General features: G+C 39.7%; 1 protein-coding gene across 1 annotated transcript in view; it reads left to right on the top strand.

Moving 5' to 3' along the window:
- The window catches only part of LOC135207332 (attractin-like), a 135132-nt gene extending 120563 nt beyond the window's left edge, over window positions 1-14569 (top strand). The window contains 1 exon segment of the mRNA XM_064239032.1: window positions 8396-14569. Coding sequence (XP_064095102.1) covers window positions 8396-8550 — 155 coding nt within the window. The 3' untranslated portion in view covers window positions 8551-14569.
- Window positions 14570-18238: the final 3669 nt, after the last annotated feature.

The raw sequence follows: 18238 nt of genomic DNA, 5'->3' as shown, positions 1-18238 counted from the left end.
AGAAAGCATAATTTTTTACATTTTTGTTTTGTGAAATATTCATGATAAGGCTTGGAGCTTTAAATTTTACCATAGTTATGTGTTTATTGGAAGACCCAAGTATTTGATCCAGTTTATGAGCTTATATGAAAGAAGGAAAATCATGAAGGCAGTAAAAAGTAAGAAAGAAGACAGTAGGAGGCTGATCTTTGGGTGGCAGGACCATCTTGTATTTGGCTTGCCTAACAGCAGATATGTGGGCCAATTAGTTATTGAAAAGAAGACATGCTGCCCTTTCTAAGATCTCCAGATTCGTTTGCCCTAATTCTACCTTAGCACGGAGAAACGTAACCATTCCAGGATCATTGGGCTGCGGCAGAAGATGCTCTGCAACACCCTTAGGACAATCTGGATGCCTGCGCCTTTCCACCCTTTTGTCTGATTTCTCAGGTAATTGACAGGGTAATGATCTCTCAAAACCTCAGAATGACCCTGGTGGCTCCCTTGTGGCCACATGCTGAGTGTTTCCTGACCTGGCTCTGCTGATAAGATGCACTGAGAGAGATTCCCCCCTGGACAACCTCCTTTGCCAACTGCATATTGTGAGGTTTTCCTGGTCGGTAGGGTCCCTATCTCTTCACGGTTGGAGACTATCCAGTATCTCCAGTGAGAGTACCAAAAGGAAGTGGCCCTATCTGTCAATATTTTCTTTATTCCATCCTTCACCCTCTCCTAACAAGTGATTCATAGTTCAATTGCAAGGTTTTCCTCTTGTTACACTAATCTTTTTACTGTCAATTTCTGTTTCAGCATTGAATGACTTTATGGGTTGCAGCACTTGGCCATTGGACTAAATTCAATATGCTATATTCTCTTCAGCAACCCAGGATATTCATCATTTTTCTCTTCATGACTTTAACCATTGTAATCTGGCAGTCATTGGTGATTGTGTGTGTGTGTGTGTGTGTGTGTGTGTCCTGTGTACCAGCCTTTATGTCCCTTGGCTTGTTTCACTGCAAATTCATTAATTGAGGAGGCAGCAGTGATTTATAGGTTTATTGCTGACTCCATCAAATGTCGTGAAGTGCAGTTGGAGTTCTTGCAGCTACATCCTTCTCTTCAAGAGTTCACCTGCTTCAATCCTCCTTTTTAATCTGTGAATTTGGCTATTCATAGCAACAAACACAACACTAGACTATTACTTCTAATTTCCAGTGCCATCCTCTCTTCCCTTTACTTATCAGATAGCACAAAGGAATTAGGAACATTATCTTGTGGCCTGATGGAGTCATGTGGCACATGCACAGTGGAGTTCCTAATATAAAAAGTTGGTACACTTGGGTCCATAGTTGTGAAAACAATGGTGTGTTTAGGAAAGGGCTTTTAATTTATTAAAATGTTAACTCAAGTTATTATCATTATTATTATGACCTCGGAATTTTGTGAATAACTGACAAATAAATGTTTGTTCATACACGAAACAAACCTTCGGTCTTAACATTAGGATTTACTAGCGCCAAGCTGGAAACCGGTAGAATTAAAATTACACTTGTGAGATCCAGGGACTATGGCATCTATACCAGGTCACGGGCATGTATACCCAGAATGCCCACGGCTACCTGTGACCCATCAGTTTATTTTACCTACCGCCTTTAAGATAAGACGTGTTACTGTCTATCTCATTTAAAGCCGGTTTTTCAGTTTGCCCATTCTTTATCCATTTCATTTTTTCTTTTGTACCTTTTTCATTCCTTTTCTTTCCAAGTGTGATCAGTGTGTGGTAAGAGTGTATACGTGGTATGATGGAGAATTTTGCCTCAACATCGGGATCGTCTACCGCTTCGAAAGAGGAGGACAAAGGAGGAAATGCCCAGGAGTCAGTGGCTTTCCATGTTCTAGGTTCCTAACTTCGGTGTCGACGGATCCTCATCCACGGTGTAGTAGGTGCAGGGAAAACGTATGTACGGTTACTAATCCGTGTTCTGTTTGTCGCGGTTGGTCGGTGGAACAGTGGAAGAAGTTCTATGGAAAAGCCAATACAAAAGGAAGGGGGTGACGCCATCTTTGGATGACCAAACCTTACCGGCTTCTTTTGTATCGGTAATAAACCAGGCTGCTCCATATGTTTCTCCACCTGCTTTTGAATTGTCTCATCACCCCTTCGGTTTCTCCTAGCGGTTCTGTATCGGAACGTCAGGAGGGGCCTTGGGTAATTTTATGAATAATTTGCACTCTCTTTGTTCCCAGCAAGTAGAGGGGGAGATCCGCCATCTTTGTTCCAGACTCCTGCTACTCAAGCGCATAGGTTAGATGGTACGTGGTCAGCGCTAGGCCTACCAGGCGTACCAACCTTGGATGGTCTGCTTGCGCATTATATGGACGTCACGGTTCCAGCAGGGTCCGGCAGCGCTGAATGTTCCTCATCCCCCGGGCTTGCAATTTATGGGAATTAATGCCGCGGCTTCACCATCCCACTCAGTATTTACAGCGATGCAGAATGTGGGAGGTAGTTTGGCTGCAAACGTGCGGTTGCCAGCAGAAACCTCTCAGTCTCTCCCTACGAGAGGGATGACGTCACAACATACGTCACACTCTGAGATGGCAGGCGTGATGACGTCACAGACCGATTCTCGCCTTTTTCGCTGCCACCCAGACGCTAATACGCCTTCTGACCCGTCAATGCAAACTGTAATGCAGAAATTACAGGATATAGAGGAGAGAATGAATAAGAGAGACAAAAAGAAAAAGTGTGATTCGCCTTCTTCGTCTTCCTCTAGTTCGGCGTCATCGCATAAGTCCGATAAACGTCACGGCGAGCGCCGTCCAAGCGTTGGAGGAGGATTCGGGAGTTCCTGGCGGATCCTCGGGCCAGAGGAGAAGAATCAATTCTTCCTCTTCTTCGGACCAAGACTGTCATTTCCAAGTCAGCAAGAAGGTCGGAAAATCAGTGGCTATTAAGCACAAGGTTGGCAGACGAAGCCGTTCGCAAGAGTCCGAACAAGCGAGAGAGGTGACGGCCGGCGAGCTAGCGGCCGAGGCGGAGTTGCCAGTTCGGATCGCAAAAACTGCGATACCTCTGGTAAAATCGACGTTGGCGGCGAAGGTGCAGCAGAGGATGGAATGCAGGTCCCAGTTTCGCCCGTAAGGTCCGTTCAAAATACGTACGAAGGACGATAAGGCTCCTATTAAAAGTACGAAAAATAGAGAGTTGGCAACCTGGCGGATACGTTCGTGGAAGGCAGTGTCCGTCTGGATAGAAGGCCGAGGCCGGGCTCTGCCGACGCTCGAAAACGATGCCAATGCTAATAGAGACGAACTTACCTCTGTCTTAAGGGAGCCTTCATCGTGGAGATCTAGACGAGATTCTTGCTCTAGATCCGTGAGCAGAGAAAGAGTGAGACGTTCTCGTTCCCCTGCTGACTATCTGGGATCGAGCCAACAGCGGCCAGCAAAGATCAAAGAGACCGCGGCCGTAGGGGCAGGCGGCCGTGGAATTCCGGGCCGTCTGTCAGAAGATAGAGGCGAGACAACATCCCTCGTGACGGAGAGTGGTACACTAGAAGCCGGAGGAAGGAGAAAACCAAGAGTTTCTGGCCTCGTATGCAGAGGTTATTGATTTGATTCGTCAATTCAATAGCCTTTCGGAGAAGACAGAAACACCGGCCAGTATGCTTCCTCCTGGAATTGACATGGCGTTTGGACTAAAGAGGGATACCAAGGTGTCGTATGAATTGCCTTGTTCGAGTCATGCGGAATCGGTCTTGCAACACGTAAACGCAAAGATTGCAGGGAGGGGGTAATTCCTTAAGATCTAATAGATCATTTAAATTTATTCCCCTCCAATGATAAAACAAAGGAAATATTATCACACACCGAAGGTCCCTTTGCTGTCTAGACAAATGAACCCTAATGTTGTAAGGTTAAGGCCTGGATTAACCTTGGATCAGGTTAAAATGGAGTGCCCTTCGATGACGTACCAAGAGGCTGCTACGTTAGAAGCAACAGCTTCTTCTGTCTTTCAGGCTGCGTCCTGGTTAGACCTTTGGTCAACAGCAGTGGCGAAAATTGCATCCTCGGAAGCAACAAGGAAAGTAGTGGATGAACCATTGTTCATTAGATTACTACAGTCAGGGTCCAAGGCGATTGCGTACCTGACAAACGTAAGTGCCAATGTTTGGGCAAATATCCTGCTAATGAGGAGAGATGCAGCATTGGCTAGACTAAGCCGCAATGTGGATTTGGATTCCCTGTTAGCAATGAGGAATGGGGATATCTTGGAATCGCAACTACTGTTGCCAGAGGTCATCACTGGAAGAGGCGATAGATAGAAGAAGGATGGACACTAACGATAGGTTGGTGCAACAGGCAGTTAGGAAAACGTCTAAAACAGCCAAACTACTCCTTTGGAGGGAAGACAACAGCAGATGTCTCGAAAAGAAGAACAGTGAGACATAGCATCCCTAATAGAGTCACAAGACCCTCTTCCCCAAAGAGGATAAACTCATCAGGCCCTTTCACAATGAAAGAACAGAGGAAGGGGCAATAGGGGAAGAGGGAGAGGCTCAAGAAGATAGGATGGGCGCCTCCCATCACTCGGCCACACCAGTGGGGGGTTGCCTGGCAAATCACTGGAAGGTGTGGCAGGAACTAGGGGCAGAGCAGTGGGTGGTGGATGTTCTCAGGATCGGGTATTTGATTCCGTTCGAGGTAACCCCGCCCCTGACAGATCAACCATTACCCCACGTCACTTATGCCCACAAATCTCAGAAGGCCACTATTCTGCAGGACGAAGTGAAGAAGATGAAATGGAAAAAAAGGCGCTGTGCAACAAGTATGCAGTCCGACAAAAGGCTTCTACAGCAGGATTTTCCTGGTACCCAAAGCCAACGGGGAGTGGAGGACAGTAATAGACCTGTCAACGCTGAATCTGTTTATAAGGAAAAACCAGTTTTCAAGATGGAAACTCCGAAAACGGTTCTACAAGCAGTCAGAATCGGAGACTTTATGCTGACAGTCGATTTAAAGGACGCATACTTTCAGATCCAGCCAGTCCATCAGTCTTCAAGGAAATTTCTCCGCTTCAGTCTTGCAGGGAAAGCTTTCGAATTCAAGGTCCTGTGCTTCGGATTGACAACGTCTCCTCAAGTTTTTACAAGAGTGTTCACCCTCGTGTCGGCGTGGGCGCATGCTCAGGGGATCAGGCTAATAAGATATCTGGACGATTGGCTGGTGATAGCAAAGTCCAGGGAGAAATTACTCAGGGACAGGGCGGCCCTCCTGCAGCTTTGTCACAGCCTAGGTATTGTGGTGAATCAGCAGAAGTCGCAGCTGGATCCAAGTCAACGTTTGGAATATCTGGGAATGGTGATAGCACAACACAAGCCAAAGTATTCCCGACAGACCAAAGAGTAGAGAAATGCAAACAAGTGGTGAATGCCTTTCTCGAAAGCAGACACAGCCAGCAAGACAGTGGCAGGTGGTGCTGGGAATCCTAACATCCCTGGAGAAGCTAGTACCACAAGGAAGGCTACACCTTCGGTCCCTGCAATGGAGGATGAAGGAGTTTTGGTCACCAACAGTAGATCAACCCGTTACGAGCAAATTCCCTGTCGGCAGAAGTGAAGAAAGACTTGCTGTGGTGGGTGGACGACGACAATCTGACAGTGGGTGTCCCCCTTCAACAATCCTCCCCAGACCTCTTGCTGTTCTCAGATGCGTCACTAGAAGGCTGGGGAGCCCATATGGAGGAGTTGATGGTGTCAGCAAAATGGAGTTGCAAGGACAGAGAACTCCATATAAACGTGCTGGAGTTGAAAGCAGCTTTCCTGGCTCTACAAGAATTCAGGGAGAGAGTAAAGGGACACTCAGTGGTATTGATGTCAGACAACACCACAGTAGTAGCTTATATAAACAAGCAAGGAGGCCTAGTTTCTCGGCAGTTACATGTGATGACAGTTCAACTTCACCAGTGGGCTATAGAGAACCTGGTAGACATCAAGGCCAGGTATATTCCGGGAAAAAGAAAAACTAGTGGCCGACAAGTTGAGCCGCAGGGATCAGATTCTGGGAACGGAGTGGTCCTACACCAACAGGTAGTGGACAGGATGCTCATGTTGTGGGAAGGACCGATCATAGACCTATTTGCAACCAGGTACAACAAAAAAGTTGGAAGTGTATTGTTCAGTAGTCCCGGACGCAGAGGCAGTAGCAGAAGATGCGCTACAACACCCCTGGGACAATTCTGGACGTGTACAGCATTCCCCCTCCATTTTTGTCTAATCCGTCAAGGTTCTGAACAGGGTAATGCGGTCTAAGAACCTCAAGATGACCCTGGTAGCCCCGTTATGGCCGAAAGCAGAGTGGTTTCCAGACCTACTGGAACTCCTAGTAGATGTGCCAAGAGAGTTTACCTCCATGGAGCAACCTTCTGTGTCAGCCTCACGTGGAGAGGTTACCACCAGTCGGTGAAGTCCCTATTGCTTCACGGGTGGAGACTAAGTATCTCCTCCGAGAGCGAGGGTTTTCGCAGAAAGCAGCAACTCAGATGGCAGGTAATATCAGAAAATCATCTGCGACAGTATACCAAGGAAGTGGTCAGCATACTGTGATTGGTGTCGTAGAGGGAACGTGTCTCCACTCGGTACCACTATTCAGCAGTTAGCAGACTTTCTGATATATCTCAGAACAGAAAAACATATGTCTGTATCGCAGTGAAGGGGTACAGGGCTGCTCTAGCCTCAGTCTTACGAATGAAAGGAGTGGACTATCGTCTTCATGGGAGTTGGTTCATGCTGATGAGGAGCTTTGAACAGTCATGCCCACCAAAGGAGCTAAAAGCCCCAAGATTGGGATCTGACCAAGGTACTGAGTAGTCTGACAAAAAACCCCCCACGAACCACTAAGGCAGTCCACGATAGGAGCCTGACCCTGAAGACAGTCTTCTTATTGGCCCTGGCTCAACCAAAAGGGTGGGGGAGGGGAGCTACATGGCCTCTCATATCTCATAAAGCACTCGAGAGGTTGGAGATCAATGGTGTGTGAGTTTGTCCCAGAATTCGTGGCAAAGACCCAAAAATCCAACAATAGTAGACGGCAGATTCGACTCTTTACCATACCTTCCTTGGCAGACTTTGTGGACAACGACAAAGCTGAGATGCTCCTGTGCCCCGTCAGGGCACTAAGGGAGTACTTAAAGAGAACAAGGCACCTCAGGCCGGGGTGTGGGCCAGAGGTTGTTCGTAAGTACAGGACGGAACAAGAAGGAAGTGTCCAAGAATACAATATCATTTTGGTTAAGGGAGACGATCAGAGATGCTTATACTGCAGAAGACAGAGGGTCAGATAGCCAGGTGGGAGCTAGAGCTCATGACATCAGGGTTGTGTGGAGTGCTTCCTGGCATTAAGAAAAGAACATGTCTGTGGATAAAATTCTGAAAGCTGGCGTGTGGAAGCGCTAAACAACTTTCACCTCATTTTATTTGAAAGATGTTGCCCATAGATCCTTGGACACCTTTTCCTTGGGTCCAGTGGTGGCGGCCCAACAAGTGATATAGTTCATCCAGTGCCCCTGGCGGGTCAGTTTGCGTCTAGTCTAAGATGAAGGTATGAAAGTAGAATGAATGGGATGACTGGTCTTTTTTCTTTACTACTTTCTTCCTACTCCTTTAACTACGGGCAATATGAAGGAGAGTACCGTCATGTGCTGGAACGGACTAGATGCAGGTGAGATGGTCAGCCATACTGTGAAGCTATCTTAGCTGATGATATACTTTTCAGTAGCAACACACCCCTCTGGATAAGGAAAAGAGGGGTGAAGGTGGATCCAGTCGCAAGGGACAAGAGTAAACAGTAGAATGGTATCTACACCCAGGGGTGGGAGGAAAACCAAATGGTCCGCTTATATCTTTGGTCCTAGGTTCATTGTCCATTCTCTTAGAATTTCCCTATATATTCGGAAATGGATAAGGTGGCAAACTCCCAGTCAGTTGTAGAGACTTACCTCCCTCCAATAGTAAGTCTATCCCTAATGTTAAGACACCGAAGGTTTGTTTCGTGTATGAACAAATACCAAATTTGTAACTAATTTGTATTTTTCATAACTAACAAACCTGAGGTCTTAACAGTTGAAGGCCCACCTCGAACCACTCCTCTAGCAGTCTAAACTGGGTTAGAAATATAACTGATGGGTCACAGGTAGGGCCGTGGGCATTCTGGGTATACATGGCCCCGTGACCTGGTAATAGATGCCATTAGTCCCTGGATCTCACAAGTGTAATTTTAATTCTACCGGTTTGTTTCCAGCTTGGCGCTAGTAAATCCTAATGTTAAGACCTCAGGTTTGTTAGTTATGAAAAATACAAATTAGTTACAAATTTGGTATGTTTAGTAAGTAAATATAATTTTTTGTTTTTTGCAGGTGGTTTGGCTATAGCCAGCGCATTAGTTACACTTGGCAATCCTAGAAAGAGTAGTACAGACCCCATAGCTTTAACCAAGGGGGACATTAGCAAGACAAAAGCAGTGAGAGGAAAGCAGTCTTATTCCAGCCATTCTCCTGACACTTGTATTTAGCACCTGCCTACTCACCCTCCAGTAAGACAGTTTTAGTAAAGGTTTTTTTTTTCTTTGACTATGTTTCATAGATATTGTTGTTATTATTGATGGTTTTGTTTTACATAAATCATTACTAAATGACTTGGTGTCAAGTCATTTACAAGGCCTTAAGTACATTTTGGGTGTGTTTCTGTGAAACACCAGATTAACACAACAACAGTACAAGATTATGTACAAGAGGATGTTAAAGAATTCCTGGTTGTTGGTTGAAAGGACTTGAAGGTGATAAAAGATTATTCCATGTTTAATGATTTGGCATTTCATTAATAACCATTAGTGATGGGCCCTTCACCACCTCTGTCTTTAATAAGTCTCTATTTTCAGTAGCTATACTAAAATTTTTGTTGTAGCTGCATCTGTCATGAACAACATTTTTGGTCAAATGTAATGTAGGGTGCAGTAGTAGTCTTGGAACAACTCAAACAGTTTGTTTTTAAGTAAGGTTCCCAATTTTTTGTTGTGCTTTTTATGTTACATCCCAACATTATTTTTACTGTAACAAGTCTACAAAACATTTTATTTTAGAAATTCACATTTGTATATGTACTTTTAAAAAGGTATCTTTGCCCATTTGGCTTCCTTTCCTATAAATACTTCTGGATACTTTATTTTAGACACCTTTGCAGATTGGAATCGATTGAGAAAATTGTCTTTAAGAGGATGCTTAATTATGGAAGCGATTTTTTTTTCTAATATGTTAGCATTGTGTAGCTACATTAGGGTTAGTAAATGCAGGTTTACAATATGGACAGACTGGTACAGTACATTTAAATGTTTTAAATTTATAAGCTTGGGATAGTGTAGTAGAAGGTTGGTAATGTAGGTTATAATATTGCTTTAAAACTTCAATTTTAAACTTATGCCTTATTTTTATACAATATTTTTTTTGCTGCCATGCATTTGTCATGCCTTATTTTTATACAATATTTTTTTGCTGCCATGCATTTGTCATCCTTAGGTTTTATTGTATGATATGATGTTTCTATTGTGATGAGGATTCAGAGCTCATTCGAATTAGCAATGTGCATCAGCAACCGTGGTTTCCTCCATTTTAATGAGTAGCTTTAAAATATGGGACCTCATTGAGAGGTAACTTGTAGATTGGATTTTCTTCAAGAAATTTTGATTCAAGGTACCTTGATTAATAATGCCATGTCCTAACAATGATTTGTTTGCTCACATACTTATATGAAAAAGGTGACCCTAGCCAACTTGACAAGCATTAGGATATTTGTGCTGGCTTTTCAATATATTTTATTCAAAACCTCATTTTATTCTTCCAGGCTTCCTGGTAAACAATAGGTGAAGCTATTCAATATGTTGCTGTTGTGATCTCATTTACAAAGTGTAGTTTCTCTCAGCAAAATTATAACCGCTAAAGGTGATTGCTAGAACGAGTCTTTCAATGTGTAGATAGAGTTAGTTTTTTCTTATCATTGAATACAAAACCTTTTTACTATATATTTGATTTAGAATTTTCCTTCTATGCAAAGTATGATATTGTCAAGAAAAAATATTCTTTGAAATGACTGCGAGTCTTGCATTTGGCAGCTGTGAAGTGGCATTGATGTCTTAATGTGTTACTGTAGATTTTTCATATGAAGTTACCAAATTAGAACCTCTCAAGTATCTCTGTGATTTTTTAAACAATTATGCAGAATCAGAATTACTTTCATAGTGAATACAGCAAAGTTCCTTAGTTAGTTTTTCTTAGGATAACTGCATAGTAATTATAATAGTTTGTTATTAGCTGTAATAAGCCCGAGAAAAATTCATTATACCTCTTGGCTTTTGAACAGGCTTTTTTTTTATTTTTATATTTTCATGTAAAACTCGCACACTTTTTACATCATAATTTATCAAGGTAACTTAATTTTCAGCTGTGAAAGTTTTCGGGCAAGGAGTTAGTCATATATATTGAGAAACTGATATACATACTGTACATATTTATACACAAAGTGAACAGGCATTATTGCCTTAAAATAGATGCTGACAATAACCTTCTTTGGGGATTTGAACTGTTGTTGCACTGCTTCAGTGGGTAATGGGTTGTATCCCCAAGGATGATAGTCATCATTAGCACACATTATTACATATTTTGAGTTGTTTGAGTACTGCTGCTCACGTTCATTTGACTTCAAGTCTGCCAAAATTTCTCGTCATTGAAAGCTGGTTATTTTTGAGCTGTCAGAATATATCAGCCCTTCTTTTTGTTGGTATTGACACCATCATGGCCTAAGAAGTAAAGTCTGTAAAGTTGGATATCACTGGAATTTCAAGCAAGAAATCAGTTAGAATCTGCATGTTTTGAACATTGTATTAGGTGCATTGTAATCGTCATCCTTATTGCTAGATACTGGAATGATCCTTAGTGTCTGCACCCAATGAACATCTATCATTGTTTTGATGCTGTGCTGTACTGTGTACCCTATTTTGATTAGACAGCTTGAGATATTTGCTCGTTACTCTATTAAAAAACGAATGTCAATAGGGTAAACGCCTATTAATATGCTGCCAGCGCTTCTGTTATGCAAGATCAGCATTGATAAACTTTACTGTAAGTGCTTTTTCATTTCAACTGCCAATCCAATATCTGTGATTATCATCAATTAAGAAGAAATGGTTGGTACATCTGTATTTTGGAAATGGACTTCAAATGGATATAAATAAAAAAATTAATAAATAATGATCATAGCATAATATCCCAGTTAGATGTTTACACTGGATGAATAATGAGATGTAGTGATCACTGTTTTAGAAGCGGCGATCAGGTGAAGGGTATTAAAGAGTGTGGTTGTAACACTTGTACATAATCTTGCTTCTTTCTTGTATTTATTTCCAGTATATATATGTGGCATTTTTACCTAGTTTATTATTTTAGAACAAAATCAAATGGCCATGCGATTTTTGCTGGACGTTGTTTTTATCAAAATTTTTATAATGTATTTTCTTAGCCTTTTCGTGTTGCTGCCTTGATAGATGTGAATTTCATTTCTAATAGCTCAAATATTTTGTTATGGTTTAGGAGCTAAGGAATGTAAATATTTAACAATATTACGACTAGATCACGATGTAATATAATATATATACATATATAAATATTTATTTAGCCTATACTTTAAGACAGAGCAGATCAGAGTGTTTTGTGGTCTGTCTCTTTGAATCTCAGCCATGTGATAATTCTCTAATGTAAGTGTGAATGATTAACTTCCTTTTTTATTGTTAGCCAAAGCCTGTTAGGTCTTTAGTCTGACAAAACCAGTGATGTTCAGGATCACTTTAATATAATGATTGACGAGGGGGTTTCTAACAGTCTCATATTGGATGATAGGTATTATTAAATAGGACTTTTTTTTTATACTAAGCTTTAGGTGTATGCTTCATAATGTCGCAGTGAAGGAAATTAAGTCTTACATTCTCCTCTGTGTACTGTATTGTTAATGATCTGTAGATTGAAGGCTTAGCTGTTGCCACACAAGTTTGTGAATGATTTGTTGAATGTGCGAGCATGTTTCTTTCATCAAGGAATTTTTATTTTCAGTAAGATTTGGTGTTTGTAGAGTGTAAAAATAATTTTTTTACTTATACTCAAGAGACTAGTAGAGAACTAGAATAAGAATATATTTGAATGGTCCAAACCAAGCAGTATTGTCACACCTTGGTACCTCAAAATTTTATTAGAACATTTTTGTTTAAATGACTACTGGGTATGTGCTGGCAAGAAGAAAGAAAATTGTTCAAGTTCAGCATTGGACTGAAAGCTTTCACAGCATACTTGCTCCAGCTGTGCAGTTAAAATTTATTGTTAATGGTGATAAATGATGGTAGAGGTGATTAGGAAACTTTTGGCTGTATTTCCAAGTGTGTTCAGTATCACATTGCAGTATATCGCATTACAGTGCTTCATTGTGTACATGGTTTTTTCTTTTTTAATCTAAGTTTTCAGTAAGTGATCCAAATTGGTCACATTCCGGTGATAAATGCTCGAGTCACAAAATTGCATTCAGTGTACATACCTAATGTATATTGACGCTGGTAGGGATTGTATTGAGATTTAGAGTACTTTTCAGTTTGTTCTCGTTTGATGCATTTGTATGAAACCAGTAATTGAAAACCCAGATTTTGTCAACTAACAAAATGGAAATGTTTTGAATTTCATGTTGCAGTAGATATTTTGGAAGGTAAAATATTGACTTGTCAAGAGGAATCCTGTAGTGGACTGATAATGAAGGTTTTGTACTCGTGTATCTTGGTGTAATGTTGAGAGCAATGTGAATGAAATGAAATGATTTAAATGACATTTTGATTAGATTGTAATGTTCATAGCAATAAATTTTTCTTTTACGTTTTTTTTGGTGTTTTTATTGTGATTATTAATGGCATTTTTTTTTAACTTTTTCATTTCATTATCTTGTGAGTGGCATAATAATATCTGAGGATATGTAAATTAAGTTATTCTCTTTATGCATATTGCAACAGTTTTTATTTCTAATGAATAATTCTCAGACGAATGTGTTAGTGCATTGAATTCATTACTGAAGTAATAAAGACTACTTTTATTGACTTGGTATTAAATAACTGAAATTGTCAAGATTCCAGTTTTTTTACACTTCTCGTGAACCTTTTTTTTTTTCTTTTTAAATGCTTTTCACTTGAAACTTCTGTATTTCATTTTAATGTGTACCCATAACATTTGTGTAGTATTTTGTTGAAAGTAAGGTGATAAATATGGTAAAAAATTTGAGGCATAATTAAGATGTGAAAGACCTTTGTAACAAAATTATTGTGAAAGACCTTTGTAACGAAATTATTGCTATAGTACTAAAAAGAAAATATTGTACAAATAAACAAGTTGTGGTGTACTCTCTGCAACAGGCAATTAATGTTGTAGGCAAGGCATGGTTGTGGGGTTTGATTTACAGAGAGTTTGCTTGGGTATTATTGTTGTACCAGTGATAAAATGCATAGGTACACTTACAATCTGGTTATCACTTGACAGGTTTAACTACACTTCAGACATCCAGGAAAGTGCAATTTGTACCAAAGATTAAGTTGATTTTGTGAGGTGAACTGGTAGTAAAATATTTTGTTAGATTTTTTTTAAGCAATTCTGAATGTTGGTTTATGTTTTTATAGGAAAGAATGCAGAACAGCAGAGTCCAAATTTTGTTTTATTAACATATTTTGGCAGTACTAATAAAAAGTGTAGGTGGGGTTAATAATATTGCAAATAATTGAACACTATATGTAATAATAAAATGGTCATAATATACTTTCAGCGTGACATCTAGTCTAATTTGCAGTGATTATCAGAACATCCTCGCAGGCTTACCCTAGAGTGTGACTTTGTCTTCCTGTCTTTGTATACTGCTTTTAGGGTATGTTTCTGATGTGGAACATGTATTCCAATAAACTTTTTTCCTTTTAGTTTGATGTGTGTTAGTAATAAAAATGTTGTAATTTATATTACGATAGTTGGGTACAACAGATAGGTTACTTGTTGATACATTGAATGTGTTTACCCCCTTTATTGTTTTTGTTAGCTGCTGACAATGCTATGAAGTAGACTTTTCACTGTACTTCCAGATTGTTTGTTTCGCAGATGTTCCTTGTGTTTGTTCCTGGGGGAGGGAGAGACTGAAGTAAAAGTTCCACTATGTCATTGTTATGAGATATCATTTCAAGTGATTGTAATCTGGCATGTTTGTTTCCCTCTTATTTTTATTTACTACTGGCTAATTCTAAGGTGCAATACGTGAGAAATTTTTCTAAAGGTTACCTTTTTTTAAGGGGAGTGTAGTAACTAATATTTTCTAGCAGTTTTGTATTGTTTTACAAATAAAGTGAATGCCCTATTAAAGTTTCTTAATTTTTATGATTATTGCAGCAGCATTATTTGTTTGTTAATACTGTACTATAATCTTATTCCTTCACTCTGCTGTAAACCAAGTTTGCTAATAAAACCTGAATTATGTTACTGATGTTTGATTTCTCTCTCCAATATGTAACTACACATGGATGATTTTATATTTAGTATGCCTTGTGATGATCATTGTTTCATTGAAGTTTAGCAAGAATATCAAGCCACTAATTAACAAGAATATCAAGTCACTAATAAACCTATGTGGCAGAATAAAAGGTTATCAATGAAGGGAAACTTAGAGAAAGGTAAAGTAAGAAGATGGATATGTACTAATGAGAAGAGGTAGTAGTATAAGGAAATAGATGAAAACACAAAAGATGGCTCATTTTGCCTAGTAAAACCTGCCATAGATTCCCTGACGGTACCAGACATCTCTCTCACAAACTGAGAAAAGCCATAAAGTGCAAGTAAATGCACGGACCAGTGGTGCTGAAGCATGTGTGGCTCCCATGCAGAAGGGGTCATAGGGGTAGTGATCCCGAGAAGAGTCTACTTGAGACTCGGAGGTCTGGAAAAACTAACCCCTATTAATAATAATCTTGGTGCCTCAATATGGAGGACAGCAGATCCAGATACCAATCAGCTGGTGGAAGCTCAGAGCCACCAAAATCATTATGAGACCATGATGACAGCATTTGGTTGATCAGAAGAATGACTGGAAAAAGTACATGAAAAGGTTGTACCAGGGTTGTTGGAAGGTGTCTCCCCTTGTAGCCCAAGGGTCCAATGCTCATCAGCAATCTAATACCATTTACTTAATCGAAAATGAACTATACACCATCTAAAAAACAGTAGCGTTATTCTTACATTGGTTCTCGTATGCTGGCAAACCTGTCAATTCCGGTAGAGCTGTCTGAACTTACGGAAAAATAAATTGGAAAAAAATTTGGAATAACTGAAAGATCCCATGCTCCTCAGTTATGCAGATATGCATGATTCCATGACTTAACGACAAATGCTGATACATTCCTGCTTCGTTTTATCATGAACCAACAATGGTTTACAACCGGTATCACTCTTACATCCTCAGTGTCAATGAATGATACTTCCATAGATAAGGTATACTTCCAGAATTCGAAAGTTAGTACTGTATCAGCAATAATATATCTTATTTCTTTAATGGGAAACTAGTAACTGGATGATGTGAATCGTATGGAATGATACATTTTAATCAAGATAGTGGGCCTCTTGAAAAAAGGTGCTAAGATTGAAAATCTATGAAGATTTTCAGACTACCTACAATTGGTTTTGGCAAATCCCAGAACATAATCAGATAAAAATCAGGGAATTCAGACAATTTAACCAGTTTTAATGACCTCATATCGAATTTCACCAACCACATAACCATCCTGGAGACTGGGAGTTATGTTGGGATTTCAGATGGCTAGTACGTATAATTTCTTTTCCCGTGATTTTTCAAGACAACTTCCATGCTTGTCACCCACTGAACATTTATGAAAACACCATTCCAAAATGAGTGGTATTTTGCTAATGGCCAACATACTCAAATTCTATGCAAATTTTTTTTAGCAAAAGTCTTCTGTGAAATTCTGCCACTCTTATTTTTCCTGTGCTTTTGCTTCTATAATTTCCTAGCAAAATAAAAAGGTCAAATGAAGAAGAACATCATTGAAGCAAATATTCAAAATACAGTCAAACCACACTTAACCAAAAACACAGTTAAAGGAGCCATCTTGGCCCTTTGCCGACTCTGTAGCGTTCTCCCATTTTGGCTAACTTACCATCTCATTATGTAGGGAAATAGCTCACACGGACGCAAGAGCGAATTAACACACAAGACACTCCCAAATAAGTGTCGTCACTAATTTCGTCACAAGTTCATGATGTCATAATACAGATCATTGTTCACGCCCAAGAAACAGCCTCAAACCGGATTCAGAAAGCATATCTGCATCCACCTGGATGGAGACACAGGACCAGGTCTGTTCTGCTTAGGCAGCGACTTTCGACATCACGCCACCCAAGGAAGTTATGTCAGCATTTCCGAAGCTGAGCTGTCTTGTCACTTCAGGACCACTGTTTCCATGGAGAATCAAACTGATGATCTCAACATTCTAAAAATGTCACTGCCTATCACATCCGCTCATTCAGAAAGAAAAGATACAAATTGCATTCACAAGGTGTCTTAATTATATTGTTAATTACTCCTTATTTCATATGTAACACAGCTATGGGCGTCCCATGTTAAGTAAGGCTATATTACAGCTGAAACATGGTTTTACTGGTTTATTCTTATGTGTGGTCTAATTTTCTACCACAAATCTGTAGTTTCTTGAGTTACAAGGGTGTCCTAACCATTAAAACTATGGATCTCTATACAAAATCAATATAAATTTGCTTGGCACACAAGAAAGTGAACCATCCTCCCCCCAAAAAATAAGCTAACCCTTCTACAATTTTCCTGCTTCTGGAATATATATATATATATATATATATATCATATATATATATATATATATATATATATATATATATATATATATATATTCATGTTCCTCATATTCCCATTTCCAGATTTAAAACACTCGGTCTGGAAAGAGCTCTAGCCGACAACGGACGTGCGTTTTTTTTTTGCTCCGGCGCCTTGTTGGCTGTTCTGCTGGTTATAAGCAATTAATTGCTCTTTGCATTATATTGGACCTTGTTCAACGTCTTGCCTCACTATGGCAACCAAGGATGCTTTATCGACTAGTGAAGCAAGTGAAATCAATTATGCTTCTACATCTAGGAGAAGAAGGAAAAAACCGAAGAAAACAAAAGTCAGTGAGATGGAAGTAGCTGAGATTGATGGAAATCTTTTAGTCAATAAAAGACTAAGAGCAGTGAGTAGGAAAGTTGTGAATAACAATACTCGTTCAAGTCTGATAGTTGATGATTGTACTGGTGGCCCTAGTACTACATGGCAGTCGAATACTATCATTCTGGGTAATGGTCATGCAGTCAATAATGAAGAGCCAAGTTCAAGGAAGTGTTTGTATTTTCCTAATGCACTGGAAATGGATTATCATGACAAGATGCAGTGGACGGTAAGACTATAAAAAAAAAAATCCAAATTTTGAAGTATTGTTTAAGGAAGGTAAATATAGACCATATATAACAGTTAAGTATGATAAATAATGCTGTGAATTTCTTAACTACCACTGGCTTTGAGAAGACATTATGCTAGAAAAACCTAAGGATGATGGGAAGTATACTAAAGTTATTGTATTTGGTTACCCTTTATGTATGGATCCAAATGATTTATTGGTAGATGAAAGGGTTGTTTGGGCTAAACAACGTGAGGTTAAGCAGAAAGGTGAAACTAGTCTAAAACCACAGGTGATAGCACTTATAAAAGGTGAGGTTCCAGAGAAAATATTTGTTCCCTATCTTGGATATAAACGGGTCGATTTGTTTAAGGAAAGTCCTATGTTATGTTTTAAATGTAGCAAATGGGGCCATTTTGCATATAAATGTGAGAGTAACTTCAAATGTAGATATTGCAGCAAAAGTCATGACTCAAAAGAATGTTTTCATAAAATAAAAAATAATGTTAAAATTGTTCTAAAATGTTGCAATTGTGGAGGTGACCACAATGCTAGTTCTTGGTTGTGTAAAAAGAGGCCAGTTATTGGTGTTAAAACTCTAAGTACTTTAGTTTCTCAATCACTGAATAAGAACGAAAACGGGGTTGTTAACTTGTTATGCCAGTTACAAACGTAT

Source organism: Macrobrachium nipponense, chromosome 32 (genome assembly GCF_015104395.2).
Source record: "Macrobrachium nipponense isolate FS-2020 chromosome 32, ASM1510439v2, whole genome shotgun sequence".
In the NCBI taxonomy this organism is placed as follows: Eukaryota; Metazoa; Arthropoda; class Malacostraca; order Decapoda; family Palaemonidae; genus Macrobrachium; species Macrobrachium nipponense.
This window is presented reverse-complemented; position numbering and strand designations above follow the sequence as displayed.